The sequence below is a fragment of the Sorex araneus genome, chromosome X (assembly GCF_027595985.1).
Source record: "Sorex araneus isolate mSorAra2 chromosome X, mSorAra2.pri, whole genome shotgun sequence".
Lineage (NCBI taxonomy): Eukaryota > Metazoa > Chordata > Mammalia > Eulipotyphla > Soricidae > Sorex > Sorex araneus.
This window is the reverse complement of record NC_073313.1, coordinates 264,912,190-264,931,225: the sequence shown is the minus strand read 5'-3', so window position 1 is coordinate 264,931,225 and position 19,036 is coordinate 264,912,190. Positions and strand designations below refer to the sequence as shown.

The 19,036-nt window shown below is 52.0% G+C and overlaps 1 protein-coding gene across 1 annotated transcript in view; it reads right to left on the bottom strand.

Annotated features, from left to right (window-relative positions):
• DIS3L2 (DIS3 like 3'-5' exoribonuclease 2) overlaps positions 1-19,036 on the bottom strand; it is a 270,536-nt gene that overhangs the window by 97,441 nt on the left and 154,059 nt on the right. The window contains exon 9 of the mRNA XM_055121806.1: positions 11,723-11,896. Coding sequence (XP_054977781.1) covers positions 11,723-11,896 — 174 coding nt within the window. The remainder of the gene's footprint in view (positions 1-11,722; positions 11,897-19,036) is intronic.

Genomic DNA, 19,036 nt, shown 5'->3' with positions numbered 1-19,036 from the left:
AAGGACACTAACTTACAATACAAATTCAGAGTCCTTAGAAGGAGCTGATCTTACAAGATAACAGAATCTGATTAGGGAAAAGGTGATTAACTGGTGGGAAGAGGGTGCAGAGAAGAGTTTACAGATAAACAAAGGAATGGGAGTGTCTCCAGAGCACTTAAGCCTAAACTCCTTGTGGCAAGGGAAGAAGGACAAACCAATGTTCTCCTACAACCATTGCCCAAACCAACCTTCCCATGACCCCGCTGACACCTCGAGGCGGGCAGCTGGGTGCTGATCCCCTGGCTGCGTCCTGCTAGGGGCCGTGAGCCCTGGAAGGCTGAGCCCATCCTAGCCTCGGCCTCCTCTCCCGCTGCACACCGCAGCCTGAGCCTGGTGATGACCAGGGGCCCAGCAATCCTGGGGTGCGGGCGGGACACAAGTGAGCTCCAAGCTCCCTGCAAACAGCGTTTCCGGGCCTCCCTGCCCAGACGCTCCCAGTCCCGGTGACCTGACGCACCCTTCCTGGGAGTGCCGGGGGTCGGGCCGCACAGCCGGCGGCACTCAGCCAACATCACTAATTTGTGAAGTGGTAAAAGGAGCCAATAAGGAGCCGACTTCAAAGACATTACAAGTGAAGGCCGAGAGCAGGGTGCAGACAGACAGCTTTGAAAAGGCGTGACGCACGGCTGGGAACCCAGACCGCGGCATGCACGCACAGGCCCCGGAAGGACCCAGTAAGGACGGTCCAGGCAGGAAGTGAGGAGGCGGGCAGAGTGGGGAGGTGACGTCCAGGAGGGAGCTGCTCCCGAGTGTCCACGCGGCTCACTGGCTTCGTGTGACAACGAGGAGAGATGCTAAAGAATGGGGACGTCACAAGACAGCAATAATGAAAGCAGTGACAACAATGAACTTGGAGAAGACAGGAACTGACTTCTTTTTTGGCGGGGTGCTCAGCCGGCGGTGCTCACGGGTCACACCTGGGTCTATAACTCAGGGGTGGTGCCCGGCTCTGTGGCCGCAGGTTAAGCGCCTTAACCTTTGACCCGATGTTCATAGTTTCCACTTGTATAGCTGCACCTTTATGACAGCTATGTCCAGATGAAGACAGAAGGTGTCACCAGGAGCAAAGAAGGTCTTTTTGTACCAATAAGTCATCTAGATGATAATTATAAAAACATAAGCACCTTCAGTAGCCAGCTGTCAATAACGGAGGAAGCAGTTTAATAAAAACAATTCAAGAAAATAAAAGACATGAACAGTACTATCAACTAGAGCTCACAAGAAATTGACAGAACATCCTGGAGAATATTAACAATATTAGCACTGTAGTGCTGTCATCCCGTTTTTCATCGATTTGCTCGAGCAGGCACCAGTAACGTCTCCATTGTGAGACTTGTTGTTATTGTTTCTGGCATATCGAATACGCCAGAGGTAACTTGCCAGGCTCTGCCGTGGGGTGGGATACTCCTGGTAGCTTGCCGGGCTCTCTGAGAGAGACGGAGGAATCGAACTCGGGTCGGCCACATGCAAGGCAAACGCCCTACGCGCTGTGCTATCGCTCCAGCCCCTTAACAATATTAGAAAACAGTAACAGAGCAACAGTCGAAGACACATTCTTCTCAAGTACAAGAGAATCTTCTCCAATGCCATAACGCCTGTGTCAAATTTCTAAAAATTAAGATCCAATAAGGTCTGTTCTCCGACAAGATTAAATTAAAATTAGAAATAAGAGGGACCAGAGAGGTATTCCCGGAGTTTAGGATGCCTGCCTTAGGGCCCACCTTCCCGGGTTCAGTCCCTGGCGTCATCTGTGTCCCCCGGGCACGTCCACGTGTGGTCTCTAAGCACACGGTCAGGAGTTGGCCCTGAGCTCTGCTGGTGTCATCCACAGAAAAAAAAGTAGAAAGACATACATGTTCGTCATCCATGACTGGACAAATAACGTGGTAAAAGCAAAGGATGGGCAGAAAGGATGAAGTGACGATATGTGCCATGGCAGGGATGACAATGAAGCCCTCACAGAAGTCCCTGAGCACGGAGTCCATTGTCCAGGCTGTGCAGAATGGGGAAACGGGCAGTACAGAAGCAGGAGAGGGGCCGGGGCGATAATACAGCAGGTGGGGCGTTTGCCTTGCACAAAGACGACCCAGGTTCAATCCCCGGCATCCCATAGGGTCCCCAAGCACCGCCAGGAGTAATTAGTGAGTGATGCTCAGTAACTCCTGAGCATCACTGGGTGTGACCCAAAAAGCAAAAAAGAAAGAAAGAGAAAGAAAAAAAAAAAAAGAAGTAGGAAGCTGCTCTTCCTGGGAGCTAAGCGGGGAGGAGAGTGAATCACAGCTAAGTGCAGAGACTTCCGGGGGGTGGGATGGAAATGTTCTGGAATGAGTGCTAACAGATGCACGGTTCGAAGACTAAACAAAAAAATCAAATCCGTTATGCACTTGAAAAGGTGAATTTTATGATGTCTGAGTGTCTCAAAACCCAGGCTGCGAGGAAGCTTTGCCTCCTATCTCTGAATCACCCCTAGACCTCAAGGTTGTCGTAAATCCTAGACCTCCTGCGCATGTTTTTTCAGAAACATCCCTTCGGTATGATCCACAAACAGGCTTGACCTGGAACGTCTAGCAACGTCGATGCTACGGCAATGCTCGAAGTTACTGCTGGGCATGAATCCAGGCGGCCTTCTCCGCACAGGGCGCTCTCACCTGAGGCTCCGTCTTCCCTGGCGGCAGCGCCAGCTGTCAGGAGAGGCGTGAGGGTTGCCAAACTACTCACGCACTCCCAATTCAGAACAGATTCACTCTAGGACTCACGGTTACCCACGATTTCATAAACCCCATGTCAGAATTTACATGAAGGAAACAATCCTGCCAGAAGTGACGAGAGCACCACCACAAACTGCACAGCAACTGCATCTTGTTCCCCTCGGCTGAGGGGAGAAGGGCTTCTCGGAGCAAAGAAGGGCTGAGGTTAAGGCAGCATCCCCGCATTTCCCACCTAGCCCCCTGCCTGTCTTCCCTTTGGTGGGCATGCTAAATATTTACCCATCAGATACATGTGGTAGTCACACCAAAGGGATGGATGGCCTTTTCTTTCCTTAAAAAAACAAACAAAACCACCACCACCACCAACAAAAAAACCCAAAAAACAAAGCAAGAATGATCACTGTGGCTTCATAGTATAGTTTCAAATTAGGTAATGAGATTACCCCCGTCCCCCTGCCCACTTCCCTATTTTTCAGTATGGTTTGGGCTATTCAGGGTCTCTTATAATTTCATACAAACTTTAGTATGGACTATTCTAAGTCCCTGAAGAATGACATCTGAATTTGCACAGGAATTGCACTGAATCTATGTAGGAGTTTAAGAGGGTCATTCTGATAATATTGATTCTTCCAAGAGCATGGAATAGTTTTCCATTTTCTATGGTCTTCCTGTATTTATTTCTTAAGTGTTTTGAAGTTTTCATAGTGTCTCCCACCTCTTTTGCTAAGTTGATTCCTAGGTACATGAGTTTTTGGAACCTACCGCACTATTTTGAGTGGGGTAAATTCTTTGATTTCTTCTTTCTCCTCTGAGTCATTGCTCGTATATTTAAGAATGCAACTGATTTTTATGTATTGACTTTGTAGTTGGCCACTCTGCTGTATTGATTTATTGTTTCTAGAAGGGCTTTGTGTGTGTGTGTGTGTGTGTGTGTGTGTGTGTGTGTGTGTATGTGTGTGGGGGGCGTTCTTTTGGGTCTTCTATGTATAATATGTCATTTGCAAATAGAGATAATTTGACTTTGACAATTCTGACCCCTTTGCTTTCCTCTTCTTGCCTGATTGCTGTTTCGAGGACTTCTAACACAATGTTGCATGAGAGGAGACGGGACATCCTTGCCCTGCACCTGATCTCAGTGGGAATGCTTTCAGGTTTTCATCATTATGAATAATACGTGCTGTGGGCTTGGTTATAGACAGTCTTTGCTATCCTGAGGAAGGCTCCTTCCACTCCTATTTTGAGATTTTTTATCATAAATGGATGCTGAATCTTGCCAAAAGCTTTCTCTGCATTGATTGATAAGGTCATATGATTTTAATCATTGCTTTTACTGATATGGTCTATTTTGTTAACTGATTTCCGTATACCAAACCAACGTTGGATTCCTGGGATGAATCCCACTTGATCGTGGTGTATGATTTTTTTTGGTTTGCTGCTGGATCCAGTTTGCTAAGATTTTCTTGAGGATTTCTGCATCCATGTTCATCAAGGATATTGGTGTGCAGTTTTCTCAGTTTTCTCTCTTAGTAATGTCTTTGTCTGCTCTGGTGTCAGTGTAATACTAGCTTTGTACAAGGTGCTAATCAGGATTCCTGTCTCTTGGATATTTTGGAAGAACTGGGATCAGTGACAGTAAGTCTTCTCTGGAGGAGACCTTGATGAAACTCACCTGTAAACCCATCTGGACCAGACTTTTGTTCTGGGCGAGATTCTGGCTTACTGTTCCAACTTCCTTGCTTGTGATTGGCCTGTTCAGGCTTCTTATTTCCTCCTCATTCAGTTTTGGAAAATTACATGCTTCTATGAATCTGCCCATTTCTTCTAGGTTCTCCAACTTAACAGAGTAGAGTTGTTCATAGTAAGCCTCACGAAGCCTTGGATTTATGGGGGTTCTGCTGGAATTTCTCCCCTTTCATTTATGATGCTATTTGAGTACTTTCTCTGTGTTTTGTTGTGAGTCTAGTCAAAGATTTGTCTCTCTTATTTATTCTTTCAAAGAACCAGTTTCTGGTTTCAGTGGTGTTCTCTGTCTCCCTCTCTCTCTGTGTCTCTCTCTCTGTGTCTCTCTGTCTCTGTCTCTCTCTCTCTCTCTGTACTGCTTTCTTTCTATATGACATGTCTCTGTCTTTCCCTGACAAACTCTAAAAGGGCATTTCTAAGCGAATTGCAAGCTATTAGAGTGAGTATGTCTTGGACCATTCAGTTTAGCAATTTCAAAATGTATTCTAAGTGAACGCTGATAGTTCCACAAGATGATCCAAGAGGAAAAGTCCTAAGAAATAGGCGAGCTCATTCTTTCCCAGAAACCCTTGGCCACAGAACCCTGTTCCTCCATGAAGATCACAAGAACTCGCGACCGACCAGTACTTCTCAGAATATCATAACCTGGTCAAATAATCTGTTCTACAGAAGATTAACTGTTCTGACCCTCTCCCCAAATTGAACTGACTTCTTGGACGTACCCCAGGCTGGGCCCTGGGAGAGCGGGCGGCCAGTGCTCCTTGGAGCTACGGCCTGGCCTCGCCAGGGGAACCTTTCACCAAGGGCCGCTGAGCCGCACTGGAGTCGAAGCTGAGCCTCCAGCTGACTGGAATTTTAGCGTTAGTGATGTCCGGACACCGTCCCACCGAGAGGCCGTCTGCGAACACCGCGTCTCTGCTCTCAAGCCACTACGCCAAGGTTGGTTTACCCGGACGCAGAGGAAGTTTCCGTGTCCCCGGGATGGTCCCACTGGAAGACAGTTCGACGTTCCTTGCCACGACCCCCTTGCCGTGCTCCGTATTTTTAGCTCATTGTTTTCTATTTTGGCAGCTAAGACACTGCAGTTTGTAATTTTACCTCCAGCTTCGTATTTCTTCTTAAAAGTGAATACAATGTCCTGTTTATAATAATAAAATCACCAGTTGGCAGAACGACATTAAATGGAAAAGAAGAGAGAGAGACAGCAATTGGAAAATTTAGAGCAAGCAATTTTGAGTGCCAAGTTTCACATTTGTAATGGTCCAGTGGAGGTCACCAGGCTTCCTCTGATCGAGGGAGTCGTAAAGAGACGGAGCCCCGCGGGCCAGGAGGGAAACCACCTGCCTGCCCGCGCCCAGCGCGCCTGCAAGGGCCGGGAGCGTCCTCTGCGGACTCCTTTGCCGGAAAGAGCGAGAGCAGCCCTCGTGGTTCCCCCCTCCGATAGTCACTTCAATTGAACTCCCAAGTTCTGGCCTCCCCTTCCAGTTAAGCCCCAGAGGAAGCGCAACAACGTGAATGAAGTCAGAGCGGGCCGGAGCGGGCCTCCGCAGCAAGCCTGGGGGTTTCTGGGGCTGCACACTTGCCTTTGGGCCGACTCTCTCCCTGCCTGCTGCAGGCGGGGGCTCCCGGGGGCCGGGGAGAGAGCTCGGGGGAGGGCCGATCCCACCAGAAGGGCCAGATCGCCCCTAGGAGTTCACACCAGCCTCACTGCTCGAAAAATTGCTAACCAACCGTTTTTCTTTTCAAAATAAACACTATTTCTCTCAACTTCAGTTTGCAAAATATTACCCCGATTCCACTGGACTACAAAACTGGAATTTTACTGACATAATTGGATTATGAGGTTTAAAGATTGATGGAACTTTTCTGTTCCAAATATAATTGTTCAAATACCAAACCTACATGGGTACGTAGAAACCCTCGCCGAGCTGGGGCCAACGGGGCGCTCGCAGGGTGCACGGCGGGGGGGGGGGGGGACGCCCGGGGAGCCGCAGCCCAGCTCCGGGGGGCTCCTGGGAGCCGGGGGTCCTGTCACCTTTTCCACACACACGGCCCCCAGCCCAGCAGCGAGAGGAAGACGACCCTGCTCGCTGGCACGGCTCCGGGCCCGTCGTGTGTGGGTGTGAGCCCCGGCGACTGTTCCCGCAGACATCCGAGCGCTTGACAGATGCTGTAAAAGCGGGGAGCAAAGCTGTCTCCCCGAGAATCGGGCAATCCCCAAGAAGCAGGGGGCTGCCTTTTCTTTCTAGTGGCTAATTTAGTACCTGGAATATCTGTGAACACATCTTAATCACAGCACACACACACAATCTGCACGTCGGCGAATCAAACAGGTAAATCCAGGCCTGCAGGGCAGAGGGGAGGCGAGGGGAAAGACCAGGTTTCCCCGAGGAGTGACGGGCATGCACTGACCCAGCCTCCAGCACGCGCTTGTTGCTTCTCACTCATTTCTTTTTGGCTTACAACACACTGGAGGAGTTCCTCATGGACACAACTCTGACCCCGAACCCCTCACTGGTGGCCCTCTCCCTCTCCCCTGCCCCAGCCCCACCCAGTGTGTGTCCGTCCCCCGTCACGGGGCCTTGGGTCTTACTTGCTGCCTTGAGCCAACGCTGACACCTGACAGGGCAGACCCCCTGAGAAGCACAGCGCGACCGAGCCTTGCACGGGGGATGTCCGCTGCGCTGTAATCCCACACGTGACCCGCATCCAACACGTGTGATTCGTGACTCCTGCCCCGAGCGCTGAGCGTCCTTTAAGAGACCACACCTATATCTGTGCCCGGGTAAGTGCCCCTTATCCACGGAGAGCGTCCAACAAACTTTCATCAGCTGGAAAACTGAACGAGCCTATCACGAGGTCAGGGGAAGGGCATAATCAGATCGAAATGCTCCAGGGAAAGAGAATTTCTCTTTATGCCTATTTACTGCGGTTCTGGGGGCACGCCGCACAGTGCTCAGAGCTGTCCCTGGCGGTGAGAGTCGAGCATACGGACACCGGGGTAGAACTGGGGCCGGCTGTGCGCAGGCAAGTGCCTTAGCCCAGGCCGTCTCGACAGCCCCTCTTCATGTTGATTATTTGTGGGAAAACACTAGGAATTCAACCAAGACTACGTAAACACGTTCACTGGCCCTGGTGCCCTCACGGGCTTGAGGCACAGAGTGGAGAGACGGCCCTCGAGGGCGCGAGCGATGCCCGTTATGTTATGTTTCTGCTTATGTTTCAGTCGTGGCAGCTTATGGGGATTTACCCGGGCCCCAGCACACCCGGGCTTAGGGGGTTTGTTTAACTTAAGGTGAGCTTACAGAATAGGGAAGTGGCTAGAAAAGGATGAATGCAAAGATCACTGGACTGAAGAGACTGTGGCTGATATAAATGACTATTAACATCAGGAAACCTGGCAAAGCTGCCACTTCTGCTAAGTATGAATTCATCCTCGGCTGCCATTCGAGTCCCAAACAATGGCTGTCAATAATTTCCTAGCAGAGCAGATACTTAGGGAAATAAACACGAGCGTGAGATCAGTCCTTCAAGGTAAAGAGACCTTTCCATTGTCTTGCAGCTGTCGTGGGGACCACACCCTGCAGTGCGGTGGCCCTGGGGCCACCCACAGTGGCTCTCAGGGGTCACCTGATGCAGGGACCACCCGGGGACCAGGTGCTCAACTGCTTGAGACATATCCCTCGCCCAGGGTGATATTTTAACAATGAGGGGAAAGTTACTGTTTTTTTTTTTGAAATCAAAATTAATTATAAACTCAAGTCCTAAAGATAATGGTTTAAGCTGGACATTTAAAAAATGCTTCCACTGTTGAACAGCTTGGACGCCTAGAATTAGGAAGCGTCTGACCTGAGAAACTCCTCAGAGCTATGCACACGGCCTTCTGAACAAATTTTCCAACTGATGCTTAACGATGTCAGCTGAAAAATAACCAGGCTCGTGAGCCTAATCTAGAGTGAGCCAAAATGTTAGCTGATACGTTAACTAAAAAGATGTGAAAACACATCTGTCTATCTATGTAGATATTTAACGTATCTTTCAGTCAGTCCACAAGAACCGGCTGCTATCCTGGAGTATGGAAACTAGTGAGCTTTCAAACCAAAGCAGATCAACATCGGCAAATAGGACTGAAAAATGAGTATCACGACTTAGTGACTGTGCCCCCACCCAAGCCCTGAGCTATCTTTCCCAGCTATAATCACCATTAATGAACCCCCAAATCCAGCATCAGGAAATACAGAACTTACACATTTTTTGTTTGTCTTGTTTCTTTTGTTTTGGGGCCACACGGGGCAGTGCTCAGGGCTGACTCCTACCCCACACGCAGTACCAGGGATCAGACCCGGGTCGGACACGTGCAAAGCAAACCCGGCCCCTGAACTTACAACTTCTGAATTACCATTTCATAAGAGGTTGAAGCAAAACTTGGAAAAACAATAAAAAAAACCATTTAATTACATTGTTTTTGGCAAAAGTAAAATTATTCATAAAATAAAGTATTTTAAAACTTATTCCTAACTTTTCAACTTTTATGCTCGTCTATAACAACACATGGTTGATTGGTAAGGCTTGCTTATAATAAAAAAATAATAATAAAGCTATGTTACTGGGGCTGCCGGTAACGGAGGCGAGAGGCAACTACTGTAGCATCAGGAGAGTGGCGGAAGATTTCAAGCCAGAAGGATCCAGAGCATCAGATTTGAACTCGAGGAATAAAATCCTAGAGCTGTGAGGAGGCGGGGGTGGGGGGGGTGGGGGGTGGGGGGGAGGGGGGTAAATGTTCAGAAACTAAAGTGGATTTTCAAGATTCCCAGCCGGCTCCTGCACTGAGCCTGAGTGTCCCCTCCCTGCCCCCAGGACAAAGGGTGGGGGGGGGGGGCAGAGGGAAAGGAGAGCTGGCCAAGGGGCGTGGACATCAGCCGGCTCCCTCTATTCTGAGATTCCGAGTCAAACGTTTGAAAAGTGACCTAGACATTTTCTGGAGTAACAGAGCCAGTGATCAAATGAGCTGCCTTGATCAGTCTCAGCGCCTGCCTCTGAGCGGTGCACCCCGTGACAATCTCGTGTACACCCAGCAGTGACCCGGCACGTCCCGTGATGACGGTCACCAGGCCCTTTCTCGTACATGTGCTTTCATGAACACACGTAAGCATGCATGTGCAAGTGCATGCACACAGGCTAATCGTTTTTTTGTTTTTTCTGCTTTTGTTCTTCGGGCCACACCTGGCATTGCTCAGGGCCGAGCCCCGGCTCTGCACTCAGGGATCACTCCCGGCAGTGCCCAGGGGGCTCTACGGGGTGCCAGGGGTCGAACCCAGGTTGGCCGTGTACACGGCAAATGCCCTGCCTGCTGTACTGTTGCTCGGACTCCAGCACTCTTTTTTCACTCTATAAACTCGCCTCTGTCCCTTGGGAGCCACAGGCCCTCCCTGTAGGACAGGCCACGTGGTTCTCCTTCTCCACAGCTTTGGTTCTTGAACCCTCCTTCGTCGGTGGCCCCCGGCAGTGCCATGCTGATAATAAGAGAGAACGACCTCTCCAGTGCCCACAGCCGGTACCATTCTCCAGGGAGGACGCCCTTCTGGTTGGGTAAATATCTAAAATGCCGCTGGCCCTGCAATATGGCTGTCCCCATACACACTTCAAACGACAAGGCTCCGGCAGCCCCTCGAGTCTTCCTTGCTCATTTCACTTTTAGAGATTCCTAGATTTAGGAAAATATCTAAGGAGACAGGCCCTGTGGGATTTCTTCTACGTGAGAAAGCGAAGGCTCGGCAGTGAGTGACGGGTCTGAGGCCAGGAGGCCTCTGACAGAGGGCGCAGGAGTCACGTCAGGACTAGCCACAGCCGGGCCAGAGCCATGGCACAGTGGGGAGGGCGTGTGCAGCCAACCTGGCTCGATTCCCGGCGCCCCATACGGGCCCCCGAGCACTGCCGGGAGTGAGCCCTGGGCGCAGAGCCAGGAGCGAGCCCTGAGCACCGCCAAGTGAGGCCTAAAAACAAACAGGAGGAGTGGCCAGGGGCAGGATCGAGATGGCACCTGAGTGGCTGACGTCAGTGGAACATGCAGCCCCACTGCCAGCTCGAAGGAGCAGGTGACACGGCCTTTCAGCAGCCGAGAAGAGCCGTCACCTCCCGGGAATACGGCGGCCAGAGGGCGGGGGACGGAGGACTCACACCCTGCGGGGGGAGGGGCACCGGGGCGGGCAGGGAGGACTGACACGGGATGACCCGAGGGGCAGCTGCCCCGAGCTCCCGTGGGCTGTACGAAAAGTCTCTTGGTTCTAAAGTATCTCCATGTGGCATCCAAAGTGCGCGCCAGCACGGAAACCAAACTCTGAAGAGAAATATCAGGAAAGAACTAACATCCCACAGCGAAGAAACGTCTTCAAAGAAGATGCTGTTATAAAAATACCGCAGGAGGACTTTCCAGCAAATTCCAGACCCAGAAGTAGAGCTTTAAAATGAAGCTCCAAGCACAAGAGTCTCGGCTCCTTTGCTCTCTGCCCTGTGCGGGGAGGCTTCGAGGCAGGCCCCTCTCCTCAGAGGCGCTGCTTGTTGGGCCAGCCCGGGGGGGGGGGGGTGTGGGGGATGAGGGGGGCAGAGCCACAGGGGGCAAATCGACACCTTTGGATCTTTTTTCTTTTTTTTTCTTTTTTTTTTTTTTTTTTTGCTTTTTGGGTCACACCTGGCGATACACAGGGGTTACTCCTGGCTCTGCACTCAGGAATTACCCCTGGCCGTGCTCAGGGGACCCTATGGGATGCTGGGATTTGAACCCGGGTCGGCCGCGTGCAAGGCAAAGGCCCTACCCGCTGTGCTATCGCTCCAGCCCCGACACCTTTGGATCTTGCACAGGAGCCAGAACTCTGCTCTAGGAAAGGCTAACGCCAGTCCTCGGGGCTGTGCAGCCTGAGCGCCTGTTACCACAGCCCAAGTGCCCCGGCCCCCGGCAGGAAGCCCGTGAGGCCAGAGGGGCCAGAGCCGTCCCCAAGCCCCCGCGGCGACGTGCCAACACTCTCCATACACGCGAGACCTTAGTCTCGCACACCTCTGTCAAAGATTGCTTGTTTCTAAACATAAAGACCGTTCTAGGCCCGTGGGCTTCCCACGTTCGAGCGAGGGCCGGGCGTGCGGCCTCGGGGGCCAGACTCGGGGGCTGAGTCCGAAGCTCAGTCCCAAGACCCCAGGCGGAAACACGCGGCCCTCACAAGAGAGCTGCGGGGACTGACCTCAAGTCTCTTCGTTTCCTGAGCTCTTCCGGCGGGATCGTCCAGGGCAGGGCGTGCGGGAGACAGTCTAGAACCTGGGAGGAGAAATCCGAGAAGTCCACGGCGTACTCCGTGAGAATGCCTTCGGTCTCGGGCTCGATCTCGCCGGCCTGGCCCAGACTCTTCGCCAGCTGCCTGCGGACAGAGAGAGGCCCTGGGTTACCGGGTGAGGAGAACGCAGACACCGTTCCCCTCTCCACCGGGGGGGGTGGGGGGGCAAGGGGGGGAGTCTGGGAAAGCTCAGAACCCCTGACAGACGCCCGAAGGGCAGTGGGAGAGAACACACTTGGCAGGAACCACGGCCTCACGGTCACGCTGCGTTTGCCTGGTAGGCGGCCCAAGAAGGGCCACTCAGGGTCCTTGGGAGCCCCTGGATTCTCTCCCACATTAAAAGCCATCAACGCTTCCTCCCGTGACATCGTAGAGACGATTCTGACCAGACCCGTCTGTGGTTCAGTCACTAGATTCAGAGTCCCGAGATTCTATCTCATGTTTACATTTCTCAATTCTATTAATTTTTAATTTGCTGTTTTGAAATATTTTTCTCTACACACAAAAGTAACACATATATGGAAGCTTTTAAAAATACACAGATGCACAAGGAATAAAATTGAAACAAAGTTGGGCCAGAAAGAGAGCACAGCAGGGAGGGTGCTTGCTGTGCGCATGGCTAGCCTGGGCTCATTCTCCGTGAGCTGCATCCAGTCCCCTAAACCCCAGCAGGAGTCAGCCCTGAGCACAGAGCCGGAAGTGAGCCCTGAGCACAGTCGGGAGTCAACCCTGAGCACAGAGCCGGGAGTCAGCCCTGAGCAAAGAGCTGGGAGTCAGCCCTGAGCAAAGAGCTGGGAGTCAGCCCTGAGCACAGAGCCGGGAGTGAGCCCTGAGCACAGAGCCGGGAATCAGCCCTGAGCACAGAGCCGGGAGTGAGCCCTGAGCAAAGAGCCGGGAGTGAGCCCTGAGCATAGCCGGGAGTCAACCCTGAGCACAGAACCAGGAGTCAGCCCTGAGCACAGAGCCACCAGTGAGCACAGCTGGGTGTGGCCCCCAAATAAAGCAAAACAAAAACCTGAGATGAAGGGGACTGGCCCAGGCGCGGGGAGAGAGCAGGCAGGTGAGGGGCGCTCCGGCATGTGGGGAAGCCAGGCTTGACCCCTGGCACCTCGTGTGCCCCCCCAGCCCCCCAGGAGAGAGCCCTGAGTGCAGAGCCCAGTAGAGGCCCAAACCCAAAGTAAATAAACAGCAAACCCCAAAAGGCGCCCCCTGTGGGATGGCGTGTCCTGAGCCTGTGTCATCTGGGGCATAAATCAAAGCGTGGTCAGTGGGGCAGGCCACGTACAGACTGCCGCCTGGACCCGAGGAAAGGGGAGCCGGGCCCGGGAGCACTGCTGGGAGTGAGTGTCGGGGTCCGAGACGGCCGCACCTTTGCTCCCGCCTTGCCTGTGTGAGAGATGGAGGGACCCACCATGAGCTCTCCTTAGGGGTGTTTTTATTTTTTTTAACTGAATCACCATGAGACACAGACAGACTCACACAGCTGGTCCGGGGGGGCTTCGGTCCTACAGAGTCCAACACCTGCCCCCCACCAGTGCGCATTTCCCCTCCCCTCTCTCTCTCTCTCTTTCTCTCTCCCTCTCTCTCTCTCTCTTCTTCTCTCTCTCCCTCCTCTCTCTCCTCTCTCTCTCTCTCTCTCTCTCCCTCCTCTCTCTCCCTCTCTCTCTCTCTCTCTCTCTCTCTCTCTCTCTCTCTCTCTCTCTGTAGCCCAAGGCCCGGCATGGAACTGAGTTGGGGGAATGACCATCGGTCCCCCTGCCCCCCAAGAACTGGCTATGGAACTGCCCCCACCCCCAAAAAACAGCCATTTTAATTCCAATTAAGCAGAATAAATGAAATAATAAAGGAACAAGAATCAACAGACCAGAAGATAAAGAAAAAATAATGGAAATCAGCACAAACCAAAAGCCCATCCTTTGGAAACAGGATTGGAAGGCTGTTCTGAGCCAGGTTGGTCCAGAGCAGGAGAGGAAGGGCCAGAGGTCATGCTGGGCGGGGCATGTGGCCAGTGGGTGCCTGGCCCCGCGGGCAGCCACACGCACCACCAAACCCACTGACCCCCCCAAAAAAAACAAGGAAAGAGAAAAAGACGAAGTATAAACATCAGGGATGAGAGGGGATGTAATTAATCCATCATTTAAAAACTCCCCACAATGAAAATTCAAGGTCCAGATGGCTTAGCTTAAATTTCCAAGAATTTAAGGAAGAATTAAAACCAATTCCACAGAAACCCTTTCACAGGGCTAACCACTTCCTAGCGGCGTTCCCTGATACCAGACCAAAGCTTCATGGGGCAAATAGCACACGTGAAAATGGATTTTTAAATCAGGATAAAATTTAGGGCCAGACATACATACAGGGGTCAGGCCTTGCGCGTGGCTGACCTGGGTTTCGACCCCTGGCACCAGGATGGTCCCTGAGCACCACCAGAGGGACCCCTGAGTGCAAGGCCAGGGGTCAGCCCCGAGCACGGCCGGGTGCCCCCTCCCCACAAATGACCCACAACAGAGAAAGCAAAAAGGTGACAACGTAGAAAATACAGCTTAGCAATGTAAAAGAAAAATGACCATGAACAAGCCATTCAAAGTTTGCCCAACATTACAAATTAGTCAGTGTGATTCACACTAACATGGAAAAGAAACCGTCTGAGTGAGTTACAGGAAAAGCACCAGAAAAATGTCAACATTCAGGTACCTTCTCTATCTGGGAGATTTGCCGGCACCTCTTCTCTCCCGTCTGGAGGGGTGGCCTCTCTCCCTCCCCCACTCTCCCTCCCCGCTACTCTCCTCCCTCCTGCACCCACTCTCCCTCCCCCCTACTCTGCTCCCTCCCTCCCACACTCTCCCTCCCCCCTACTTTCCTCCCTCCCTCCCACTCTCCCTCCCCCCACTCTCCCCTCCTACTCTACCTCCCTCCCTCTCCCCCACTCTCCCTCCCCCCACTCCCTCCCCCCACTCTCCCCTCCTACTCTACCTCCCTCCCTCTCCCACTCTCCCTCCCCCTACTCTCCTCCCTCTCCCCCACTCTCCCTCCCCCCACTTTCCCCTCCTTCTCTCCCTCCCTCCCTCTCCCACTCTCCCTCCCCCCTACTCTCCTCCCTCCTTTCCCCCACTCTCCCTCCCTCTACTCTCCTCCCTCCCTCCCACACTCTCCCTCTCCCCATTCACTCCCCCACTCTCCCCTCCTACTCTCCTCCCTCCCTCTCCCACTCTCCCTCCCCCACTTTCCTTCCCCCTACTCTCCTCCCTCCCTCCCCCACTCTCCCTCCCCCTACTCTCCCCCCTTCCTCCCCACTCTCCCCCCTACTCTCCCTCCCTCCCTCTCCCACTCTCCCCCTACTCTCCCTGCCTCCCCTACTCTCCTTCCCTCCCCACTCTCCCTCCCCCCTACTCTTGCTCCCTCCCTCCCCCACTCTCTCCCCTACTCTCCCTCCCTCCCCCACTCTCCCTCCATCTTTCCCTCCACTCCCTCCCTTTTCCCCCACTCTCCTTCCCTCCCTTCCCCCACTTTCCCCCTCCCTCCCCACTCCCTTCCAACCCTCTCCCTCTTCCCCCACTTTCTCCTTCCCTCCCTACCTCACTACTCTCTCCCCCTCCCTACTCTCCTCCTTCCCCTACTCTCTCCCTTCCTCCCCCATTCTCTCCCTCCCTTCCCACTCTTTCCCTCCCCCTCCCTCCCTCTCCTTTCCTCTTCTTCCCTACCCTTCCCTTCTCTTTCTCTCCTTATTTATCTAAATAAAATTATTTTACTTTACATACAAAAAATGCAACATTTATACATAAAAAGAAACCTCTGGGGGCAGGTACAGAGCTCAGTGGGAGAGCACAAGATGTTTTTTAAATAGTAGCCAAGACTTACTTATTTTATTTGTTTTTCTTAGGTGACATTGTCAACAGCCATACATTTTTTTCAAAAGCATTTACCAAAGCATTTATTTATTTTTTCCAACTTGCAAGGAAACAAGAAAGCAGAAAGGATCCCACTTCCCTGACCCTAATGTAACTAAGCATTTATCCGGTGCAAGCAGCCGCGGGGGCCCCCATGAAACCGTGAGAAGCTGCGGCTGCTTCTGGGACCCTTGCAGCCCCCCACCCAGAGACCGTGTGTTTCCTCCCCGAAGTAGTTTCTCTCCTGGTCGCCTCACTTTCCCCTCAATGTCTTCACTGTGAGGTGCAGTTACAGACTTACACACTTTCGGGCTTGCGTTTCAGTCCTACAATAATTGAGTACCCATCCCAAAAGCAGTGCCCATTCTCCACCACCAATGGTCCCGGCACCCCTCCCCCTCCCCCCTCCCCGAATTCCCCCACCCCACTCTGCCTCTGTGGCAGGGCACTCCCTTTTGATCTCTCTCTCCTTCTGGGTGTTGTGGTTTGCACTAGGGGTACCAAGTGGCCATCATGTTGTCTATACTTTACTTTCAGCCCACCTCTCCCATCCCGAGCGGGCCCTCCTAGCGCCCTTTACTTGGTGGTCCCTTCTCTATCTGGCTGCCTTTTCCCCCAACACGCGAGACCAGCTTCTAAGCTGTGGAGTACTCCTCTGGTACTTACCTCTGCTGTTCTTGGGTGTTAGTCTCCCACTCTGTTACTTTATATTCCACAGATGAGTGCCATCTGTCTATGTCTCCCTCTCTTTCTGACTCATTTCACTCAACGTGGTACTCTCCATGTTGATCCACCTAGATGCAAATTTCATGAAACCCCTCCCCACCCCAAGGGACCCAGCCCCAGCAGCCGGAAACCTCTAGAACTCAACCATCGCAATGCTCAGGGCTCCTCGCCACACGCTTGGGCCGAGCCTCACCCACAAGGGAACCTGGACCTCGAGACACTTCATGAGACACACCCAGCGCATACTCCAAGAGGACCACACCACATCTGATGAGGTTCAAAGTAGGAGGCAACCCATCTTAGAGGGAAATATATATATTTTTTACTGATATATACATATATAAAAAGCACACACATTAAAAAAAAAACAAAAACAAAAAAAAGGGGCTGGAGTGATAGCACAGCGGGTAGGGCGTTTGCCTTGCACGCGGCCAACCCGGGTTCGATTCCCAGCATCCCATATGGTCCCCTGAGCACTGCCAGGGGTGATTCCTGAGTGAAGAGCCAGGAGTAACCCCTGTGCATTGCCGGGTGTGACCCAAAAAGCAAAAAAAAAAAAAAAAAAAAGCACACAAGGCTCAACCTTCAACAACACGTTAGTGACAATGTGTCAGTGCGCTCTTGTAGAGGGGCTTAAAGGTCCCGGGGTGGAATACAATGACTTTCACACTCTTTCCTCTAAGGATACTTTTTATTTTCAGCAGTTTTTCATAACAAACAATACAAAATACATTATTTCGGTTCTGCTTGGGGCAGGGGTTGGGGTTCAGGATGGAAACACCCGAAATATGGTGGTGGGAAGGTGTAATAGTGGTGGGATTGGTGTTTGAATATTAAATGTAATCAAATATTGTGAACCACTTTATAAAATAAAAAATGTTTTTTAATTAATAATTTTTTTTTCTTTTTGGGTCACACCTGGAGATGCACAGGGGTTACTCCTGGCTCTGCACTCAGGGATCACCCCTGGCCGTGCTCAGGGGACCATATGGGATGCTGGGAATCGAACCCAGGTCTGCCGTGTGCAAGGAAAACGCCCTACCCGCTGTGCTATCACTCCAGCGCCCCCTTCCCCTTGTTCCTATTCTTTCTTTGCTGTGACCAGTTCTTGCCTATTTGGGGATGTTTTTGAAGCTCAATTGTCTCCTTAGCAGTTGCAGCTCCCACTAACTTAAACTGCATGTCACTGCAACACATACCACTTTTGCCTGAAAAAAGTAGTTTTCAAACTCTGACAACAAAAATGACAATTTTTTTTTTTAATCAAACTTTTAGCAAGTTTCTGGTGGACAGGAATATACTCAACTGATCGACTGTTTTGATGGAAGTCCTAGAACTGATTCCAAGCTCAGTGGTGACAGGCCTACTGCTTTCCCGGGGATGGAGGGGAAGACGACCCTGCTACATGGCGCCAGAGACCCGGAAGAGGCGCCGAGCTGAGACGTGACAGTTCCCGCCACGCTGAGTCCTCAAAGGAGAACATTCCAGCACCAAGTGAGCAGCCGCCTGCCTAACCTGTCCTCTACAGACGCGGTGTGTGAAGGACACTCAGGCGCCACTCGGGGGTCTGGCTGTGGAGAAAGAAACACCGGCACAGATGTCCTCGGAACGAACAGCAGCCGTCACAGTGCTGGCAGCCGGCCCCAGGGGCCACAGGGACCGCGTGGCAGAAACAATCCTGGTAAAAGCTGCTTTTCGGGGTCTGTGAGAGAACGCAGGGGTTGCGGCATCTGCCTCGTATGCAGACAACCCCAGTTCACTCAGTGGCACCACACGGTCTCCTGAGCGCTATCGGGAAGGGCTCTGGAGCACTGTTGGGTATGGCCCAAACTCCCTCTTCCCCCTACCCCCACAAGAGTCACCAGGCGTGCTCCCTGCCCCGTCCCTCTCTTTTCAGGGCCTTTGAGCCTCCTCCTGGCCCTGTGGCCTTTCCCCTACTCTGTTAATGAAGATTTTTTTTTTCCAACTAGAGCTGAGTTCTCTTGCTTGCAACCATGAATCCCGATGGTTCAAAGCTGAGGTCTCATGATTTTCAAAGCACTGAGGACTAGTAATGAGCCCCATTCCCGAGGGCACAGTTCCCTCGCCTGCTGTCACCACCTTGGAGCTCTGAAGGACATCTGGAAATGAGTCACAGCAAAACGGGGAAGCTGTTCCCTCCCGCGCCTCCAGCACCCGCCTTGCTCCCGGCCCCCGCCTCTCTTCCTTTCCTCTCCTACTCGGAATATCTTTACCTTTCTGGGTTCTTAATTGTAGGCACCAAAAACCAACACTGGTTAGTCAAGGAATTTCCTGGAAGGGCATCAGAGGAAGAACTCACTGAACAGTGAAGGAGCTGACAGCCGGACAAAGCGGGCAGTGACAGGGAATTACATGTTCTACCTCTAAATTCTTAATTCCAGGCGAAGCTGGAAAACCAAGGATTTCCTAGGCATATCAAAAAACGTGTCTGAATCTACTGCAGCTGCCAGGATTTAAAAAAAAAAAGCAAACCCAAGGGTGATGAGCCGTTACATTGTTGAACTCAGGATCTTCTTGCTAAATCATTTGCACTAATCAGGAAGCGTCGGAGTGGAAAGCATCAGAATGTACATATATTCTGATATATACT